The sequence below is a fragment of the Hemibagrus wyckioides genome, linkage group LG03, assembly GCF_019097595.1.
Source record: "Hemibagrus wyckioides isolate EC202008001 linkage group LG03, SWU_Hwy_1.0, whole genome shotgun sequence".
Classification (NCBI taxonomy): Eukaryota; Metazoa; Chordata; class Actinopteri; order Siluriformes; family Bagridae; genus Hemibagrus; species Hemibagrus wyckioides.
The window spans coordinates 34,755,025-34,778,847 of NC_080712.1; the positions used below are offsets into that span (position 1 = coordinate 34,755,025).

Consider the following 23,823-nt stretch of genomic DNA (forward strand, 5'->3'; position numbering starts at 1 on the left):
ACTGTACTGTGTGTGTGTGTGTGTTTAAAAGGACTTTACTGTGTGTGTGTGTGTTTAAAAGGACTGTACTGTGTGTGTGTGTGTTTAAAAGGACTGTACTGTGTGTGTGTGTGTTTAAAAGGACCTTACTGTGTGTATATAAAAGGACTGCACTGTGTGTGTGTGTTTAAAAGGACTGTACTGTGTGTGTGTGTGTGTTTAAAAGGACTTTACTGTGTGTGTGTTTAAAAGGACTGTACTGTGTGTGTTTAAAAGGACTGTACTGTGTGTGTGTGTGTGTTTAAAAGGACTGTACTGTGTGTGTGTGTGTGTGTGTGTGTGTGTGTGTGTGTTTAAAAGGACTGTACTGTGTGTGTGTGTGTTTAAAAGGACTGTACTGTGTGTGTGTGTGTTTAAAAGGACTGTACTGTGTGTGTGTTTAAAAGGACTGTACTGTGTGTGTGTGTGTGTTTAAAAGGACTGTACTGTGTGTGTGTGTGTTTAAAAGGACTGTACTGTGTGTGTGTTTAAAAGGACTGTACTGTGTGTGTGTGTGTGTTTAAAAGGACTGTACTGTGTGTGTGTGTGTGTGTGTGTGTGTGTGTGTTTAAAAGGACTGTACTGTGTGTGTGTGTGTTTAAAAGGACTGTACTGTGTGTGTGTGTGTTTAAAAGGACTGTACTGTGTGTGTGTGTGTTTAAAAGGACTGTACTGTGTGTGTGTTTAAAAGGACTGTACTGTGTGTGTGTGTGTGTTTAAAAGGACTGTACTGTGTGTGTGTGTGTGTGTGTGTGTGTGTGTGTTTAAAAGGACTGTACTGTGTGTGTGTGTGTTTAAAAGGACTGTACTGTGTGTGTGTGTGTTTAAAAGGACTTTACTGTGTGTGTGTGTGTTTAAAAGGACTGTACTGTGTGTGTGTGTGTGTTTAAAAGGACTGTACTGTGTGTGTGTGTGTGTGTGTTTAAAAGGACCGTACTGTGTGTGTGTGTTTAAAAGGACTGTACTGTGTGTGTGTGTGTTTAAAAGGACTGTACTGTGTGTGTGTGTGTGTGTGTTTAAAAGGACTGTACTGTGTGTGTGTTTAAAAGGACTGTACTGTGTGTGTTTAAAAGGACTGTACTGTGTGTGTGTGTGTGTGTGTGTGTTTAAAAGGACCTTACTGTGTGTGTATATAAAAGGACTGCACTGTGTGTGTGTGTTTAAAAGGACTGTACTGTGTGTGTGTGTGTTTAAAAGGACTTTACTGTGTGTGTGTGTGTTTAAAAGGACTGTACTGTGTGTGTGTGTGTTTAAAAGGACTGTACTGTGTGTGTGTGTGTTTAAAAGGACCTTACTGTGTGTATATAAAAGGACTGCACTGTGTGTGTGTGTTTAAAAGGACTGTACTGTGTGTGTGTGTGTTTAAAAGGACTTTACTGTGTGTGTGTTTAAAAGGACTGTACTGTGTGTGTGTGTGTTTAAAAGGACTGTACTGTGTGTGTGTGTGTTTAAAAGGACTGTACTGTGTGTGTGTGTGTTTAAAAGGACTTTATTGTGTGTCTGTGTTTAAAAGGACTGTACTGTGTGTGTGTGTGTTTAAAAGGACTTTATTGTGTGTGTGTGTGTTTAAAAGGACTTTACTGTGTGTGTGTGTGTTTAAAAGGACTGTACTGTGCGTGTGTGTTTAAAAGGACTGTACTGTGTGTGTGTGTGTGTTTAAAAGGACTGTACTGTGTGTGTGTGTGTGTGTGTGTTTAAAAGGACTGTACTGTGTGTGTGTGTGTGTTTAAAAGGACTGTACTGTGTGTGTGTGTGTTTAAAAGGACTGTACTGTGTGTGTGTGTTTAAAAGGACTTTACTGTGTGTGTGTGTGTTTAAAAGGACTGTACTGTGTGTGTTTAAAAGGACTGTACTGTGTGTGTGTGTGTTTAAAAGGACTGTACTGTGTGTGTGTGTGTGTGTTTAAAAGGACTGTACTGTGTGTGTGTGTGTTTAAAAGGACTGTACTGTGTGTGTGTTTAAAAGGACTGTACTGTGTGTGTGTGTGTGTTTAAAAGGACTGTACTGTGTGTGTGTGTGTGTGTGTGTGTGTGTTTAAAAGGACTGTACTGTGTGTGTGTGTGTTTAAAAGGACTGTACTGTGTGTGTGTGTGTTTAAAAGGACTGTACTGTGTGTGTGTTTAAAAGGACTGTACTGTGTGTGTGTGTGTGTTTAAAAGGACTTTACTGTGTGTGTGTTTAAAAGGACTGTACTGTGTGTGTGTGTGTTTAAAAGGACTGTACTGTGTGTGTGTGTGTTTAAAAGGACTGTACTGTGTGTGTGTGTGTTTAAAAGGACTTTACTGTGTGTGTGTGTGTTTAAAAGGACTGTACTGTGTGTGTGTGTGTGTGTTTAAAAGGACTGTACTGTGTGTGTGTGTGTGTGTGTGTTTAAAAGGACCGTACTGTGTGTGTGTGTTTAAAAGGACTTTACTGTGTGTGTGTGTGTTTAAAAGGACTGTACTGTGTGTGTGTGTGTGTGTGTGTGTGTGTTTAAAAGGACTGTACTGTGTGTGTGTTTAAAAGGACTGTACTGTGTGTGTTTAAAAGGACTGTACTGTGTGTGTGTGTGTGTGTGTGTTTAAAAGGACCTTACTGTGTGTGTGTTTAAAAGGACTGTACTGTGTGTGTTTAAAAGGACTGTACTGTGTGTGTGTGTGTGTGTGTGTGTTTAAAAGGACCTTACTGTGTGTGTATATAAAAGGACTGCACTGTGTGTGTTTAAAAGGACTGTACTGTGTGTGTGTGTGTGTGTGTGTGTTTAAAAGGACCTTACTGTGTGTGTATATAAAAGGACTGCACTGTGTGTGTGTGTTTAAAAGGACTGTACTGTGTGTGTGTTTAAAAGGACTGTACTGTGTGTGTTTAAAAGGACTGTACTGTGTGTGTGTGTGTGTGTGTGTGTTTAAAAGGACCTTACTGTGTGTGTGTTTAAAAGGACTGTACTGTGTGTGTTTAAAAGGACTGTACTGTGTGTGTGTGTGTGTGTGTGTGTTTAAAAGGACCTTACTGTGTGTGTATATAAAAGGACTGCACTGTGTGTGTGTGTTTAAAAGGACTGTACTGTGTGTGTGTGTGTGTTTAAAAGGACTTTACTGTGTGTGTGTGTGTGTGTTTAAAAGGACCTTACTGTGTGTGTATATAAAAGGACTGCACTGTGTGTGTGTGTTTAAAAGGACTGTACTGTGTGTGTGTGTGTGTGTTTAAAAGGACTGTACTGTGTGTGTGTGTGTGTGTTTAAAAGGACTGTACTGTGTGTGTGTGTGTGTTTAAAAGGACCTTATTGTGTGTATATAAAAGGACTGTACTGTGTGTGTGTGTGTGTGTTTAAAAGGACTTTACTGTGTGTGTGTGTGTGTTTAAAAGGACTGTACTGTGTGTGTGTGTGTTTAAAAGGACTGTACTGTGTGTGTGTGTGTGTTTAAAAGGACTGTACTGTGTGTGTGTGTGTTTAAAAGGACTTTATTGTGTGTCTGTGTTTAAAAGGACTGTACTGTGTGTGTGTGTGTTTAAAAGGACTTTACTGTGTGTGTGTGTGTTTAAAAGGACTTTACTGTGTGTGTGTTTAAAAGGACTGTACTGTGTGTGTGTGTTTAAAAGGACTGTACTGTGTGTGTGTGTGTTTAAAAGGACTGTACTGTGTGTGTGTGTGTTTAAAAGGACTGTACTGTGTGTGTGTGTGTTTAAAAGGACTGTACTGTGTGTGTGTGTGTTTAAAAGGACCTTACTGTGTGTATATAAAAGGACTGCACTGTGTGTGTGTGTTTAAAAGGACTTTATTGTGTGTCTGTGTTTAAAAGGACTGTACTGTGTGTGTTTAAAAGGACTGTACTGTGTGTGTGTGTTTAAAAGGACTGTACTGTGTGTGTGTGTGTTTAAAAGGACTGTACTGTGTGTGTGTGTGTTTAAAAGGACTGTACTGTGTGTGTGTGTGTTTAAAAGGACCTTACTGTGTGTATATAAAAGGACTGCACTGTGTGTGTGTGTTTAAAAGGACTTTATTGTGTGTCTGTGTTTAAAAGGACTGTACTGTGTGTGTTTAAAAGGACTGTACTGTGTGTGTGTGTGTTTAAAAGGACTGTACTGTGTGTGTGTGTGTGTGTGTGTGTGTTTAAAAGGACTGTACTGTGTATGTGTTTAAAAGGACTGTACTGTGTGTGTGTGTGTGTTTAAAAGGACTGTACTGTGTGTGTGTGTGTGTGTGTGTGTGTTTAAAAGGACTGTACTGTGTGTGTGTGTGTGTGTGTGTGTTTAAAAGGACCGTACTGTGTGTGTGTGTTTAAAAGGACTTTACTGTGTGTGTGTGTTTAAAAGGACTGTACTGTGTGTGTGTGTGTGTGTGTGTGTGTGTTTAAAAGGACTGTACTGTGTGTGTGTTTAAAAGGACTGTACTGTGTGTGTTTAAAAGGACTGTACTGTGTGTGTGTGTGTGTGTGTGTTTAAAAGGACCTTACTGTGTGTGTATATAAAAGGACTGCACTGTGTGTGTGTGTTTAAAAGGACTGTACTGTGTGTGTGTGTGTGTTTAAAAGGACTTTACTGTGTGTGTGTGTGTGTTTAAAAGGACTGTACTGTGTGTGTGTGTTTAAAAGGACTGTACTGTGTGTGTGTGTGTTTAAAAGGACCTTACTGTGTGTATATAAAAGGACTGCACTGTGTGTGTGTGTTTAAAAGGACTTTATTGTGTGTCTGTGTTTAAAAGGACTGTACTGTGTGTGTGTGTGTGTTTAAAAGGACTTTACTGTGTGTGTGTGTGTGTGTTTAAAAGGACTTTACTGTGTGTGTGTGTGTGTGTGTGTGTGTGTGTGTGTGTTTAAAAGGACTGTACTGTGTGTGTGTTTAAAAGGACTGTACTGTGTGTGTTTAAAAGGACTGTACTGTGTGTGTGTGTGTGTGTGTGTGTTTAAAAGGACCTTACTGTGTGTGTATATAAAAGGACTGCACTGTGTGTGTGTGTTTAAAAGGACTGTACTGTGTGTGTGTGTGTGTGTTTAAAAGGACTTTACTGTGTGTGTGTGTGTTTAAAAGGACTGTACTGTGTGTGTGTGTTTAAAAGGACTGTACTGTGTGTGTGTGTGTTTAAAAGGACTGTACTGTGTGTGTGTGTTTAAAAGGACTGTACTGTGTGTGTGTGTGTGTGTTTAAAAGGACCTTACTGTGTGTATATAAAAGGACTGCACTGTGTGTGTGTGTTTAAAAGGACTTTATTGTGTGTCTGTGTTTAAAAGGACTGTACTGTGTGTGTGTGTGTTTAAAAGGACTTTACTGTGTGTGTGTGTGTGTTTAAAAGGACTTTACTGTGTGTGTGTGTTTAAAAGGACTGTACTGTGTGTGTGTGTGTGTGTGTTTAAAAGGACTGTATTGTGTGTGTGTGTGTTTAAAAGGACTTTACTGTGTGTGTGTGTTCAAAAGGACTGTACTGTGTGTGTGTTTAAAAGAACTGTATTGTGTGTGTGTGTGTGTGTGTGTCAAAAGGACTTTACTGTGTGTGTGTTTAAAAGGATTTACTGTGTGTGTGTGTGTGTGTGTTTGTGTGTGTTTAAAAGGACTTTACTGTGTGTGTGTTTAAAAGGATTTACTGTGTGTGTGTGTGTGTGTGTGTGTTTGTGTGTGTTTAAAAGGACTTTACTGTGTGTGTGTTTAAAAGGATTTTACTCTGTGTGTGTTTAAAAGGACTTTACTGTGTGTGTGTTTAAAAGGATTTTACTCTGTGTGTGTTTAAAAGGACTTTACTGTGTGTGTGTTTAAAAGGATTTTACTCTGTGTGTGTTTAAAAGGACTTTACTCTGTGTTTAAAAGGAGTATTTAAGCGAATCAGTGTGTGAACACAGACATACAGAAGAGCATTTGCTCTTACCAGGTCTCATCGTTTCTGAACTCCAGCTCTCCGTACGTGTCCTCAAAGTCTTCCCCACCTCCTTTAGCCAGTCCCTCAACAGTGCGGTACGGAACAATGACTGTCCCTCTCGCCCCAGATGTCCGGAGCACCTTGACCTCCATGATCCCCACGTTTTCACTAACGTGCACTGTCCCGCTATCAAATGTGAAGATGCCCGCATGGTCGTCGTCCAGGATGGTTACAGTGGCTACAGCGGGAAACCCAAGCGCCACCGCGGGGTATGCCGGCATCTCGTCCTCCACTGCCGAGTCGAGCGTCCGAACGTTGCTGAGCCGGACAAAGAAGTGCTCGTCCTCCTCAAAGATGTCGTCATCAATGATGCCAATGGCGATCTCTTTGATGACCTCTCCGGGTTTGAAGACCACCGTGCCCTCCGTGAACTCATAATCGGCACCAGCATTGGCCGAGCCATCTTCGGTCTTGTAGTCGACGTATATCGTCTTTGAGACGTCACCGCCTTTACGCACGACGGTTAATAGGACGGCGCCACAGTTCTCCAAGCACTGATATGCAGCAGGCTCAAATCCGATCCGTGTCATGAAGTCTTCCGACTCTTCCACATGCACTTCCTGTATGCTAGTGCTGCGCTTTGCCTGCTCAGCAACATGCTTCTTCAGGATGTTCCCAGCACCGGTCATCATCCGTGTGGCCTGGATGCGGTAGAACGCTCGGCTCTTCTGCTGGTGAGACAGCGCATAGTAGTTTGCCATCTCTACCAGCTGGTCCAGGTCCTTCTCTGGATGTTTCTGCTTTAGGTCCTTCAAAATCCGAATCATCTCCCGACGCGATTCATCCATTTCTTTTCCCTCCATCATCCCAATCAAATTGGTAGCAGCGCTACCGTCCAGGAAGTGCGAGTTCACCATCTTCCCATCCATCTCGATGCCCTTGGACCGCTCACCCTCCGTCTCGATGATCACGCCGCGGTGCTTGTCAGCTCTGTAGGTCTTGTGTGTGAACTTGTTGAAGAGTAGACGGCGGTCAGCAGCCCATGCTAGCGTAACACAGGCAGGAAAAAAGGCGAGTGTTATAAGCCCCTCCCACACGTGCACCTCATTGGGCGAGAAAACAGCGAGGATCATGTAGAGCCAGACGTATGCGAACACGCTGCAAGCTGCCGTCACAAAGAACACGCGCAGGTGCTTCACCTTACGCACTTCACCGTCTGGCACCGCAGACACGCAAATGCCAATGATGACAAACATGTTAAATGCGGCGCTGCCTACGATTGTGGACGGTCCTAGATCTCCGGCATGGAACCCGTGACCGCAGATCTCAATCACAGAGAGTAAGATCTCAGGAGCAGACGAGCCCAGAGCCAGCAGTGTCAGGTTCGACACCGTTTCATTCCAAATGTGCACCGTGGTTGTCATGGTCTCCCCGTTTGCCCTCTTCACCACAATCTCTCTCTCCTGGGACGTGATGACCTCGATGGCAGCCATGAAGCGGTCGGCGATGATGGACACCCCCAGGAACATGTAGATCATTGCCACAAAGTAGACAATTACACGTGCCATTTTGTCCCCGGTCGACGGGTTCTCTGGATACCAGATTGGTAACAGGATTCCCGGCTTGCATTTTGATGTCTCCTCCGAACACGTCTCATTTACTATCCCGGCATGGACATCTGTCACAGTCATTGCAATGGAGACCAGGCCTAACCACAGGCAGACGCCGGTCGTCCTCGAGCGCTCCATGGACTCTTCCTTCCTCTAAAATATTCCCTCTGAGATCCAGCACTTAGGAATTCTTGGCTTGGACACTGAGTCTGTACCTGAGACAAAAACAGAAGGGAGGAACCTTGTTTAGATAAACAACTGTGACATCACAATTCACACCAGACGATAAGAGGACAGGAAAATGCATGCATAAAATGTTTACATACTAGCACCAAAAATGAGATCGACACACAACACACTGAACACAACACACTGAACACAACACACTGAACACAACATACTGTACACAACACACACAACACAACACACTGAACACAACACACTGTACACAACACACACAACACACTGTACACAACACACTGAACACAACACACTGTACACAACACACTGAACACAACACACTGTACACAACACACTGAACACAATAAACTGAACACACCACACTGTACACAACACACTGAACACACCACACTACACTGAACACAACACACTGTACACACCACACTGTACACAACACACTGAACACACCACACTGTACACAACACACTGAACACACCACACTGTACAAAACACACTGAACACAATAAACTGAACACACCACACTGTACACAACACACTGAACACACCACACTACACTGAACACAACACACTGAACACACCACACTACACTGAACACAAACCACTGTACACACCACACTGTACACAACACACTGAACACACCACACTGTACACAACACACTGAACACACCACACTGTACAAAACACACTGAACACACCACACTGTACACAACACATTGAACACACCACACTGTACACAACACATTGAACACACCACACTGTACAAAACACACTGAACACACCACACTGTACAAAACACACTGAACACACCACACTGTACAAAACACACTGAACACACCACACTGTACAAAACACACCGAACACAATAAACTGAACACACCACACTGTACACACCACACTACACTGAACACAACACACTGTACACACCACACTGTACACAACACACTGAACACACCACACTGTACACAACACACTGAACACAACACACCGAACACACCACACTGTACAAAACACACTGAACACACCACACTGTACACAACACATTGAACACACCACACTGTACAAAACACACTGAACACACCACACTGTACAAAACACACTGAACACACCACACTGTACAAAACACACTGAACACACCACACTGTACACAACACATTGAACACACCACACTGTACAAAACACACTGAACACACCACACTGTACAAAACACACTGAACACACCACACTGTACAAAACACACCGAACACAATAAACTGAACACACCACACTGTACACAACACACTGAACACACCACACTACACTGAACACAACACACTGTACACACCACACTGTACACAACACACTGAACACAACACACTGAACACAACACACTGAACACAACACACTGAACACACCACACTGTACACAACACACCACACTGAACACACCACACTGTACACAACACATTGAACACACCACACTGTACACAACACACTGAACACACCACACTGTACAGAACACACTGAACACACCACACTGTACACAACACAACACACTGAACCCACCACACTGAACCCACCACACTGTACACACCACACTGTACACACCACACTGAACACAACACACTGTACACAACACACCGAACACACCACACTACACTGAACACAACACACTGAACACACCACACTGTACAAAACACACTGAACACACCACACTGTACAAAACACACCGAACACAATAAACTGAACACACCACACTGTACACAACACACTGAACACACCACACTACACTGAACACAACACACTGAACACACCACACTGTACACTACACACTGTACACTACACACCGTACACAACACACTGAACACACCACACAACACACCGAACACACCGAACACACTGAACACACCACACCGTACACTACACACCGTACACAACACACTGAACACAATAAACTGAACACACCACACTGTACACAACACACTGAACACACCACACTACACTGAACACACCACACTGAACACACCACACTGTACACTACACACTGTACACTACACACCGTACACAACACACTGAACACACCACACAACACACCGAACACACCGAACACACTGAACACACCACACCGTACACTACACACCGTACACAACACACTGAACACAACACACTGAACACACCACACTGTACACTACACACCGAACACACTACACTGTACACAACACATTGAACATAACACACTGAACACACCACACTGTACACTACACACCGAACACACCACACTGTACACAACACACGGAACACACTGAACACACCACACTGTACACTACACACCGTACACAACACACTGAACACACCACACAACACACTGAACACACCGAACACACTGAACACACCACACCGTACACTACACACCGTACACAACACACTGAACACAACACACTGAACACACCACACTGTACACAACACACTGAACACACCACACTGTACACTACACACCGAACACACTACACTGTACACAACACATTGAACACAACACACTGAACACACCACACTGTACACTACACACCGAACACACTACACTGAACACACTACACTGAACACAACACACTGAACACACCACACACTGAACACACTACACTGAACACAACACACTGAACATACCACACCGAACACTACACACAACACACTGAACACACCACACAACACACCGAACACACCACACTGAACACAACACACTGAACACACCGAACACAACAGACCGTACACAACACACTGAACACACCACACAACACACCGAACACACTGAACACACCACACTGTACACTACACACCGTACACAACACACTGAACACAACACACTGAACACAACACACTGAACACACCACACTGTACACTACACACCGAACACACCACACTGTACACAACACATTGAACACAACACACTGAACACACCACACTGTACACTACACACCGAACACACCACACTGTACACAACACACCAAACACACTACACTGAACACACCACACTGTACACTACACACCGTACACAACACACTGAACACAACACACTGAACACACCACACTGTACACAACACACTGAACACACCACACTGTACACTACACACCGAACACACTACACTGTACACAACACATTGAACACAACACACTGAACACACCACACTGTACACTACACACCGAACACACCACACTGTACACAACACACCGAACACACTACACTGAACACACCACACACTGAACACACTACACTGAACACAACACACTGAACACACCACACCGTACACTACACACCGTACACAACACACTGAACACACCACACTGTACACTACACACTGTACACTACACACCGTACACTACACACCGTACACAACACACTGAACACACCACACTGTACACTACACACCGTACACTACACACCGTACACAACACACTGAACACACCACACAACACACCGAACACACTGAACACACCACACTGTACACTACACACCGTACACTACACACCGTACACAACACACTGAACACACCACACTGTACACACCACACTGTACACTACACACTGTACACTACACACCGTACACTACACACCGTACACAACACACTGAACACACCACACTGAACACACCACACTGTACACAACACACTGCACACCACAATGAACACAACACACTGAACATGGGTTGAGAACATTAATTTGAGGTGCTGTTGTGTGTTTGTGTGTGTGTGTATATATATGTCGCTTCTCCATAAATCGTTCATCACTACTATATTTGGTCTGAGTTGTCCGTCTTGCCTGGGCCTGTTGCCATAGTAACAGAGGCGTGCGTGAGAGGCTCGAATATATTTTACGTGAGACTTGGGAATCACACTCATAAAAATACACATCAGTAACAGAAGGAGGTCGTGAGTGTGCTAGTGTGTGTGTGTGGGCAGGTTCTAACTTTAATGTTTGTCTGGCAGAGCGATGCATCAATACAGAATTCTACACTACTATAGAGTTATATACAGCAACATGTACAGCTCTGGCTGATTAATATATCATGTGTCATGTTACTGAGGATCAACACGTCATCACCTTTATATCCATTACTGTTCGCTCACTACATTACCCATCATGCACTGCATACCCACAACAGGCCAAGTCTGCAGATCACAGTAGGCGTGTCTTTATGTCCATATACAGAAACATGTCATCAATCTGATCTACACAGATGTGGACATGTCTAAAACCAAGATTTATTTATTTGTTACTGCAGTGTGACATATTTGCAAATAAAACCAGAAATTCAGGCAAAAAATAAACCACACCTGTGTTTGTTACCTGTGTTTGTTACCTGTGTTTAACAGGCTGTAGTGAATTTTATACACGTGTCTGTTCTGCCTGAAGGAAGCGTGTTGAACTGACCACCACGTGTTGCTTACGGAGTGTGAGAAGCTGCTGAGTTCCTGATTCAGCAACCTATTTACAGAATCCTGACACATGAGAGGGTCATAAACATGAGTGTGTGTGAGTGTGTGTGTGTGTGTGTGTAGTGTCAGCTGCCCAGAAATTGATCCCACTTTCTACCAAAGCATGTCTGAGTCTCTTCATTCCTTCTGTGAGCGAACACTAATCCCACGTTTCACTCAGTCAATCCACATTCTTCAATAATCTGTTATTTATCTGGGACAACTACATTCGAGTGCATAAATCATTGTGGGCGGAGCTTAAGTTAAACAAATCAGCCTATCACAAACATCCAATCAGACAGAGGCTACTGAGTAGATCCTGAATAGGTCCTGATATCGACTCTGATATGAAGCTATAAGAATTCAGATGTTCCAGGAAATCTCCTGGACAGATGGGTAGATGCTGATGTGGAGATCTCCTGGACAGATGTGTAGATGTTGATGTGGAGATCTCCTGGACAGATGTGTAGATGCTGATGTGGAGATCTCCTGGACAGATGTGTAGATGCTGATGTGGAGATCTCCTGGACAGATGTGTAGATGTTGATGTGGAGATCTCCTGGACAGCAGATGGGTGACCAGTGCGAGTGTAGGTGAGTCTCTTTGTTTTTTTATTTTTGATACTGGTCGAGTGAATCATTTAATCATTTATTTATTACTCTTTGCTTTAGCGAGTGTGCTAACACCTTCTGTTTACTGGACACGCTGGTTCACCTCAACACCTTTCACCTCAACACCGTTCACCTCAACACCTTTCACCTCAACACTGTTCACCCCAACTCCATCACCTCAACATTGTTCACCTCAATACTGTTTACCTCAACACAGTCACCTTAACACCGACACCTCAACACTGTTTACCTCAACAAAGTCACCTCAACACCGTTCACCTCAACACAGTCACCTCCACACTGTTTACCTCAACACTGTTCACCTCAACACCGTTCACCTCAACACAGTCACCTCCACACTGTTTACCTCAACACTGTTCACCTCAACACCGTTCACCTCAACACAATCAGCTCAACACTGTTCACCCCAACACTGTTCACCCCAACACTGTTTACCTCAACACTGTTCACCTCAACACTGTTCACCCCAACACTGTTCACCCCAACACTGTTTACCTCAACACTGTTTACCTCAACACTGTTCACCTCAACACTGTTCACCCCAACACTGTTTACCTCAACACTGTTCACCTCAATACTGGTCACTTCAACACCGTACACCTCAACACTGTTCACCTCAACTCCATCACCTCAACACTGTTCACCTCAATACTTTTTACCTCAACACTGTTCACCTCAATACTGTTCATGTCAACACTGTTCACTTCAACACCATCACCTCAACACTGTTCACCTCAATACTGTTCATGTCAACACTGTTCACTTCAACACCATCACCTCAATACTGTTCACCTCAACACCGTTCACCTCAACACTGTTCACCCCAACTCCATCACCTCAACATTGTTCACCTCAATACTGTTTACCTCAACACAGTCACCTTAACACTGACACCTCAACACCGTTCACCTCAACACCGTTCACCTCAACAGTCACCTCCACACTGTTCACCTCAACACTGTTCACCCCCACACTGTTCACCCCAACACTGTTTACCTCCACACTGTTTACCTCAACACTGTTCACCTCAACACTGTTCACCTCAACACAGTCACCTCCACACTGTTTACCTCAACACTGTTCACCCCAACACTGTTTACCTCAACACTGTTCACCTCAATACTGGTCACTTCAACACCATCACCTCAACACCGTTCACCTCAACACAGTCACCTCCACACTGTTTACCTCAACACTGTTCACCTCAACACTGTTCACCTCAACACAGTCACCTCCACACTGTTTACCTCAACACTGTTCACCTCAACACCATTCACCTCAACACAGTCACCTCCACATTGTTTACCTCAACACTGTTCACCTCAACACCGTTCACCTCAACACAGTCACCTCAACACTGTTCACCTCAACACCGTTCACCTCAACACAGTCAGCTCAACACTGTTCACCCCAACACTGTTTACCTCAACACCGTTCACCTCAACACTGTCAACTCAACACTGTTCACCCCAACACTGTTTACCTCAACACCATCACCTCAATACTGTTCACCTCAACACCTTTCACCTCAACACTGTTCACCCCAACTCCATCACCTCAACATTGTTCACCTCAATACTGTTTACCTCAACACAGTCACTTCAACATACTGGTCACTTCAACACCATCACCTCAACACTGTTCACCTCAATACTGGTCACTTCAACACCATCACCTCAACACTGTTCACCTCAATACTGTTCATGTGAACACTGTTCACTTCAACACCATCACCTCAATACTGTTCACCTCAACACCGTTCACCTCAACACTGTCAACTCAAAACTGTTCACCCCAACAATGTTCACCTCAACACCATTCACCTCAACACTGTTTATCTCAACAACTGTCACCTCAACACTGTTCACGTCAACACCATTCACCTCAACACTGTTTACCTCAACAACTGTCACCTCAACACTGTTCACCTCAACACTGTCACCTCAACACTGTTCACGTCAACACCATTCACCTCAACACTGTTTACCTCAACAACTGTCACCTCAACACTGTTCACCTCAACACTGTCACCTCAACACCGTCACCTCAACACTGTTCACGTCAACACCATCACCTCAATACTGTTCACCTCAACACCATCACCACAATACTGTTCACCTCAATACTGTTTACCTCAACACTGTTCACCTAAATACTGTTCACCTCAACACTGTTCACATCAACACTGTTCACTTCAACACCATCACCTCAATACTGTTCACCTCAACACTGTTCACCTCAAGACTGTTCACCTCAACACTGTTCACCCCAATACTGTTCACCTCAACACCATTCACCTCAACACAGTCACCTCCACACTGTTTACCTCAAAACCGTTCACCTCAACACCGTTCACCTCAACACAGTCAGCTCAACACTGTTCACCCCAACACTGTTCACCCCAACACTGTTTACCTCAACACTGTTTACCTCAACACTGTTTACCTCAATACTGTTCACCTCAACACCGTTCACCTCAACACAGTCACCTCAACACTGTTCACCCCAACACTGCTCACCCCAACACTGTTTACCTCAACACTGTTCACCTCAATACTGGTCACTTCAACACCATCACCTCAACACCGTTCACCTCAACACAGTCACCTCCACACTGTTTACCTCAACACTGTTCACCTCAACACTGTTCACCTCCACACTGTTTACCTCAACACTGTTCACCTCAACACCGTTCACCTCCACACTGTTCACCTCAACACCGTTCACCTTAACACAGTCAGCTCAACACAGTCAGCTCAACACTGTTCACCCCAACACTGTTTACCTCAACACTGTTCACCTCAATACTGGTCACTTCAACACCATCACCTCAACACTGTTCACCTCAATACTGTTCATGTGAACACTGTTCACTTCAACACCATCACCTCAACACTGTTCACCTCAATACTGTTCACCTCAACACCGTTCACCTCAACACTGTCCACCCCAACAATGTTCACCTCAACACCGTTCACCACAATACTGTTCACTTCAACACCGTTCACCTCAACACTGTTCACCTCAATACTTTTTACCTCAACACTGTTCACCTCAATACTGTTCATGTCAACACTGTTCACTTCAACACCATCACCTCAATACTGTTCACCTCAACACCGTTCACCTCAACACTGTTCACCCCAACTCCATCACCTCAACATTGTTTACCTCAACACAGTCACCTTAACACTGACACCTCAACACCGTTCACCTCAACACCGTTCACCTCAACACAGTCACCTCCACACTGTTCACCTCAACACTGTTCACCTCAACACTGTTCACCCCCACACTGTTCACCCCAACACTGTTTACCTCCACACTGTTTACCTCAACACTGTTCACCTCAACACCGTTCACCTCAACACTGTTCACCTCAACACAGTCACCTCCACACTGTTTACCTCAACACTGTTCACCCCAACACTGTTTACCTCAACACTGTTCACCTCAATACTGGTCACCTCAACACCGTTCACCTCAACACAGTCACCTCAACACCGTTCACCTCAACACAGTCACCTCAACACTGTTCACCTCAACACCGTTCACCTCAACACAGTCACCTCAACACTGTTCACCTCAACACCGTTCACCTCAACACAGTCAGCTCAACACTGTTCACCCCAACACTGTTTACCCCAACACTGTTTACCTCAACACCGTTCACCTCAACACTGTCAACTCAACACTGTTCACCCCAACACTGTTTACCTCAACACCATCACCTCAATACTGTTCACCTCAACACCTTTCACCTCAACACTGTTCACCCCAACTCCATCACCTCAACATTGTTCACCTCAATACTGTTTACCTCAACACAGTCACTTCAACATACTGGTCACTTCAACACCATCACCTCAACACTGTTCACCTCAATACTGTTCACCTCAACACCGTTCACCTCAACACTGTCCACCCCAACAATGTTCACCTCAACACCGTTCACCTCAATACTGTTCACCTCAACACTGTTCACCTCAACACCATCACCACAATACTGTTCACCTCAACACTGTTCACCTCAATACTGTTTATTTCAACAACTGTCACCTCAACACTGTTCACATCAACACCATCACCACAACACCGTTCACCTCAACACTGTCAACTCAACACTGTTCACCTCAATACCGTTCACCTCAACACCATTCACCTCAACACTGTTTACCTCAACAACTGTCACCTCAACACTGTTCACTTCAACAACTGTCACCTCAACACCGTTCACCTCAACACTGTCACCTCAACACTGTTCACGTCAACACCATCACCTCAATACTGTTCACCTCAACACCATCACCACAATACTGTTCACCTCAATACTGTTCACCTCAATATCGTCACCTCAACACTGTTCACCTAAATACTGTTCACCTCAACACCATCACCTCAATACTGTTCACCTCAACACTGTTCACCTCAACACCGTTCACCTCAATACTGTTCACCTCAATATCGTCACCTCAACACTGTTCACCTAAATACTGTTCACCTCAACACTGTTCACATCAACACTGTTCACTTCAACACCATCACCTCAATACTGTTCACCTCAACACTGTTCACCTCAACACCGTTCACCCCAATACTGTTCACCTCAACACCTTTCACCTCAACACTGTTCACCCCAACACTGTTCACCTCAACACTGTTCACATCAACACTGTTCACTTCAACACCATCACCTCAATACTGTTCACCTCAACACTGTTCACCTCAACACCATCACCACAATACTGTTCACCTCAACACTGTTCACCCCAACACTGTTCACCTCAACACTGTTCACCTCAATACTGTTCACGTCAACACTGTTCACCACAACACTGTCACCTCAATACTGTTCACCACAACACTGTCACCTCAATACTGTTCACCACAACACTGTTCACCTCAATACTGTTCACCACAACACTGTCACCTCAATACTGTTCACCTCAATACTGTTCACCTCAACACTGTTCACCTCAACACCATCACCACAATACTGTTCACCTCAACACTGTTCACCCCAACACTGTTCACCTCAACACTGTTCACCTCAATACTGTTCACGTCAACACTGTTCACCACAACACTGTCACCTCAATACTGTTCACCACAACACTGTCACCTCAATACTGTTCACCACAACACTGTCACCTCAATACTGTTCACCTCAATACTGTTCACCACAACACTGTTCACCCCAACACTGTTCACCTCAACACTGTTCACATCAACACTGTACACCCCAACACTGTTCACCTCAACACTGTTCACATCAACACTGTTCACTTCAACACCATCACCTCAATACTGTTCACCTCAACACTGTTCACCTCAACACCATCACCACAATACTGTTCACCTCAACACTGTTCACCTCAATACTGTTCACGTCAACACTGTTCACCACAACACTGTCACCTCAATACTGTTCACCACAACACTGTCACCTCAATACTGTTCACCTCAACACTGTTCACCACAACACTGTTCACCTCAATTCTGTTCACCTCAACACTGTTCACCTCAACACCGTCACCTCAACACTGTTCACCTCAATTCTGTTCACCACAATACCGTTCACCTCAATTCTGTTCACCTCAGCACTGTTCACCTTAATTCTGTTCACCTCAACACTGTTCACCTCAACACCGTCACCTCAACACTGTTCACCTCAATTCTGTTCACCTCAACACCGTTCACCTCAACACCATCACCTCAACACCATTCACCTCAACACTGTTCACCCCAACACCGTCACCTCAACACCACACTTCACCTGGAAATCTTACAGAGTGTGTGAGATTATTCCACGTGGTGAACATCTGACACACAACCCATGTTCCTAAAGGTTTCGCAGCATGTGGTGCGCAATAACACTTCACTGCCAGAGAGGGCAAAATCCTACACCCTGTAAGAGTTTAGTTCCTTTTCTGCTGCCAAATATATAAATATACACATACCTATACCTCATATAGGGAGAAGGGGACTGAACCCCATGTAGCTCTTTCATAAAAATACTACACACACACAGCCACGTGAACATGAAGCATATCTACACAACACCACGAGTCTCCAGCATTCCTCAGACACACACATGATCAGAGAACTGAATCTGATTAAACACCAGAGTCATTAAACATAAAAGTTTCATTTCAATCAGATTTCAGATTTAAACTTTTTGTTCCTGAACTTTACACACACAGAAACTCAGAGTAGAAATGAAATGAAGGGTTCTCCATGTTCTACCTTCGGTTCCCTCTCACAAAGTGTTCTAAACAGATCAGCAGAAAGCATTCAAGAAGCTAGGACCTTTCTGAAGGACCTATGATTCAACAACTACAACAACAAATAAACAAACCAACAAACAAGAACAACTGGAATTGTGAGAATGCAGAAATTCCTGTTCTAGTGTTCTTTTCGAGTCCTGAATTATCTCGATTCCTCCATAATATATATATATGTGTGTGTGTGTGTGTGTGTGTGTGGTAAAAATCTGATGTGCTGAATGAACTTTTCCTCTGTGGATAAACAGGGTGAGATTTCACATTTTTTGCTGCGCTTGCTTCACGTGTCACTCAAATAAACGGGTCGATTTATTAATTACCGCTGCGCATGCGCACTGAGTTACCTACCTGGATTCGGATCCCGTAAATGTGATTCCTGTCAGGATTCGGGTTGTTCTCTCTGAATCTTCTCTCTCTCTCCCTCACACACATACAAGCGCGCGCCTGCGGGTTTCTGTCTCCGGTGCCTTCACCGCCTCCGGTGTTGCTCACTCCTCCGTGTGCGCTGACAGAGAAAATTCCTGCTCACCCCCCACCAGCCCCCCAACACACACACACCACCAAAGGCCCGCGCGCCCTCTCCTCTCCGCCTCCTCACGCGCGGTGGAGGAGGAGGACTAAAGCTCGGTGTCCGGTGTTTGCAGCAGCATCGTGAAGAGAAACCGGAGGAAACGTAATGTCTCTTCTTTAATTTATAACGCCGCCACTCCGCCGCGCGCGCGCTCTATTGGAATGGAATGAAACGGAATGGGACCGGGGGAACGGAAGGTCGGGGGGGCGGGGCGGAGAGGTGGTATACGGTATGTGGGGGTTCGCGCGCGCACGAACGCACGCTCTATGTGCGCACGCTCACGTCGAAGGATTCTCCAAAAAACAAAAAATCAATAAAATCATCTGAACCTCATCGGACTCCATGCGATCGGCTTTTCCTTCTGCGAGCCGGTAACTGCTCGCGCCCCCCGCCGCCTCCTCCTCCTCCTCCGCCTCCTTCTCCTCTTCTTCTCCTCCTCCGTCTTATAGCGCCGTTATACACCCGGCGTTCCTCGCGCGCGACCGGCCTTTAATCTTTAACGCCATTTCCAAGGCAAAACAAACACAATAAATATCTAAAATAAAAAAGGAAACACAGTACGATCCGTGTCCGTTTACACCATCAACACTACAGCGACAACGACGATCTCCCCTTCCCCGCGCGCGCCGTTTGTTACTTCCTCTCTTTCTCTTGCGCAGATGCTCATTTATTCATTTCCAGAGTGTTTGTCAGTGCAGGATGTTCGCCGCGTGTCCTTGCGCTCCCTCCAAACCATCACCATCTTTATCATCTTCTTCTTCTTCTTCGTCTTCATCATCAGCAGCATCTTAGATTCACAACGCGCGCATCCTCAAGTGAGAAGAGGCAGCCGCGAGCCTCTGGATTGACACGCGCACGCACGCACACGCAGGGTTGTCTACGTCATCGCATCATCATCATCATCATCATCATCATCATCATCAGGTTTAAAAAAACAACAAACAACAACAACAAAAAGGCTAAATAAGTGTGATGGGTGGTGTGTGTGTGTGTGTGTGAGAGAGAGAGAGAGAGAGAGAGAGAGAGAGAGAGAGTTTTAAAAACACCTTTATTGGATCAGTCACAAATCCAGGAAAAGACTTTCGCTTTAGTATTGATAGAAAAAAAACTGGCAATAAATCGATATCTGAGTTAACCGAGAAAAAGAAAAAAATAAATAAAAATGAAAATGAAAATAATTAAATAAGTTAATTGATAAATGAATAAATAAATAAACAAACAAATAAATGAATAATATTAAAACAACATCAACAACAATAACACTAATAATAGATCAATACCATGACACAAATTAGAAAAGCAATAGTAACTCCTCAGTATATTCATGAAGTGTACACCGAAATTTCTTTATGTCCCAACTGCTCTTAAACACCAGGAGCTTACCCACCAACTTAAAGTATGCATATTCAACTCTGAGCCGCACCTCCACTAAACCCCTGAACGTGGCAGATAAATCCACTGTTCCCTGTCCTGTCAACTTATTCTTTATGGTTTTCCATATAGCTAACTTTGCTGTTCCAGATATAAAATTTAGCAGAGTTAGAACAGTTTTCTTCTGTGTGGTGTACTTGGGTCCAAAAATAAACAACTGAAGGGAAAAGACTTCACCTAAGCATGAGAACCATCGATCTAAGGTTAGGAATAAGTTGCGTAGACGATTGCATTGTGCAAAGAGATGGAAAAGGGACTCAGGTTCGAGACAGAAAGGACAGCCCACCCCAACCGTAGGATCGAGGTGGACCCCATGTCTGTTTTTGGCTATAGCCCCAGGTACAATCCTCCACTGGAGGTCAGCAGTCCTTTTGTCAATCGGACGCTTATACAGGGACCGCCAGCAGCCTGTAGGGGAAGAGTCGATGCCAAAGGACTCAAGCCACCTTGATGATGGAACTTCTTTCAGGGGATGTATATTGCTGACTTTCACACAGGTTGTGTACAGCGCTTTTTTCTCTTGACTTTTGAAGCGATCCAGTTCCAGTGTGGTGAATGATAGGAGATGATGTTTGTTCTCGTTCCAGTCCCCCATGGCAGCACTAACCTTCAAAGCAGGGAAGTCATATGAAACGCCCTCCCTCCATTGCACACAGTTAGAGAGATCCCTCAGAAAGGCTCCATAGTCTGGTAGCAGTGAGCCCAATATGTCCGCTGTAAGCCGGTTTAGAAGGCGACTTGACCAGATGCCAGTCCTTTCGCTGAACACCGACATGTCCGTTCTTGCAACGTGTCCCATCTTCATTAAAAACTGATGTTTGTCCAGTCCCATTCCACCTGCTCTCCTTAAGAGTGAAACTGCAGTATATTCCCAAGTGATCGACTTGCTGTACAGCAACCTCTGGGCCGCTTGTAACCGAAAAGTCATAATCCTGGATTTAATGTCCACAAGACCTTGACCCCCTTCTTGTAGAGGAAGGTAGAGTACAGCTGAATTGGTCCAGTGTTGGCCTGACCAAAAAAAGGTCACTAAGGCTCTCTGTATCTCCTGTACAAATCCAGCAGGTGGTTGTAGCACATTTAGGTTGTGCCAGAGCATGGAGGCAGCAAGGTTATTGGCCACCAGTACTCTTCCTCTGTAGGACAGCTGGGGTAGCACCCATTTCCATCGAGACAATTTGGTGCAAACTCTCTCCACTACACTATCCCAGTTCTGTTTTCTGTACTCTTCTGTTCCTAGAAATACACCCATTATCTTTAGACCCTCTCTATTCCACTTCAGGTTCCCTGAAAGAAGAGGAAGACCCTCTGCATTAACTTGCCCCACCCATAAAGCCTCACTCTTATTCCAGTTTACATTAGCTGAAGAAGCCTTCTGGTATACATCAAGTGCTCCCAATAAAACTTTGATGTCCGTATTACTGTTAAGCAGAGAGCATGATTCCTGACTCCTGCAAGCTCAACGGAACTTTAAAACCTTCTAGCTTCCCCCGAAGTAGAGTAAGCAATGGTTCGATGGCTATGCAAAATAACTGACCGGATAAGGGGCATCCCTGCCTAATACCTCTGGTGACCACAATCGGCTGGATCAGGCCAACCCCCATCATACATGTTGCGTCAGTATACCACAATTTAACCATACTCACAAAATTGTTCCCAAAACCAAAAGCCTGCATAGTTTTAAAGAGGTAGCAGTGATCTACATGGTCAAAAGACTTTTCTTGATCAAGAGAAAGCAAACCCACAGACATATCAGAAATGTTACAGAGGTCTACAACATCTCGAATTAAAAAGAGATTGTCCATTATTGACTTGTCAGGAATAATCTTTCTCACTTTGAAATAATCTTATAGTCTGTAGTTAGAAGTGCTACCGGTCTCCAGTTCTTTAACAGTGAGAGATCCCCTTTCTTAGGTAGGAGAGACAGCACCGCACACTGGCATGAAAGCGGTAAATGTCCAACTCTGAAACTTTCCTGAAAGACTTCGTGGAGGTCCCCTCCCACAAGACTCCAGAAATGTTTGTAAAACGCTGATGGTAGGCCATCAATGCCTGGTGAGCTTCCTGATCTGAGCTGCACAACTGCCACTGTGAGTTCCTCTAGGGTTATTTCAGTGTCCAGGTCAGCTCCAGATTCTGCATCCAGCTGTGGAAGTCCTTGAGTCAGTAGCTCAGTGCATTCTGAGTCTCAGTTTTCTGCCCTATATAGAGCAGAGTAGCAATTCACCGCATGTTTTCGCATTTCCCCAGTGTCCGAGGTTAGTGTCTCTTCCATCAGGCAGACAGAGACGGGTCATTTGCTTGTACTGTGCAGTGACACATTCTAGGTTGAAGAAGTACGCTGTTGGTGCATCCATGTCAGCAACTGATGCAAATCGGGACCTCACCAGAGCTCCCTTCACTCTCTCATTCATGTAGGACCCCAGCTTTTTCTTCCCCTGTAGCTTCCTTGACAAGGCAGTGTCGTGTTTGGTGATCAGTTTGAGTTCTATATCATTTATCTCACCTTCCAGGTGTTTTATAATTTGCTTTGTTCTAAAACTTGAGAATGCAGTATACTGCTGACAAAAACTTCTTAATTGCACCTTTTCAACATCCCACCACTGTCTTAAATCCTCAAAAAGGTTCTTTTTACTTCTAAAATGCTCCCAAAAAAGATCAAACTGTTCACAAAATTCAGTGTCCTGCAAGAGTTTTACACTGAAGTGCCAGTATGAGCCCAACATTTGGAGCATAAATGTTTAGGAAATAGAACACATTACCTCTAATCTCTGTTTTTACTGTTAACAATCGGCCCCTAACTATTTC

The 23,823-nt window shown here is 44.4% G+C and overlaps 1 protein-coding gene across 2 annotated transcripts in view; it reads right to left on the bottom strand.

The window, feature by feature from the left end:
• slc8a3 (solute carrier family 8 member 3) overlaps positions 1-20,452 on the bottom strand; it is a 42,813-nt gene extending 22,361 nt beyond the window's left edge. For both annotated transcript variants that reach the window (XM_058383322.1, XM_058383313.1), the window contains exons 1-2: positions 19,362-20,452; positions 5,855-7,670 (exon numbers count right to left, since the gene is read on the bottom strand). In XM_058383322.1, the coding sequence (XP_058239305.1) occupies positions 5,855-7,593 (1,739 nt within the window). In that variant the 5' untranslated portion in view covers positions 7,594-7,670; positions 19,362-20,452. The remainder of the gene's footprint in view (positions 1-5,854; positions 7,671-19,361) is intronic.
• Positions 20,453-23,823: the final 3,371 nt, after the last annotated feature.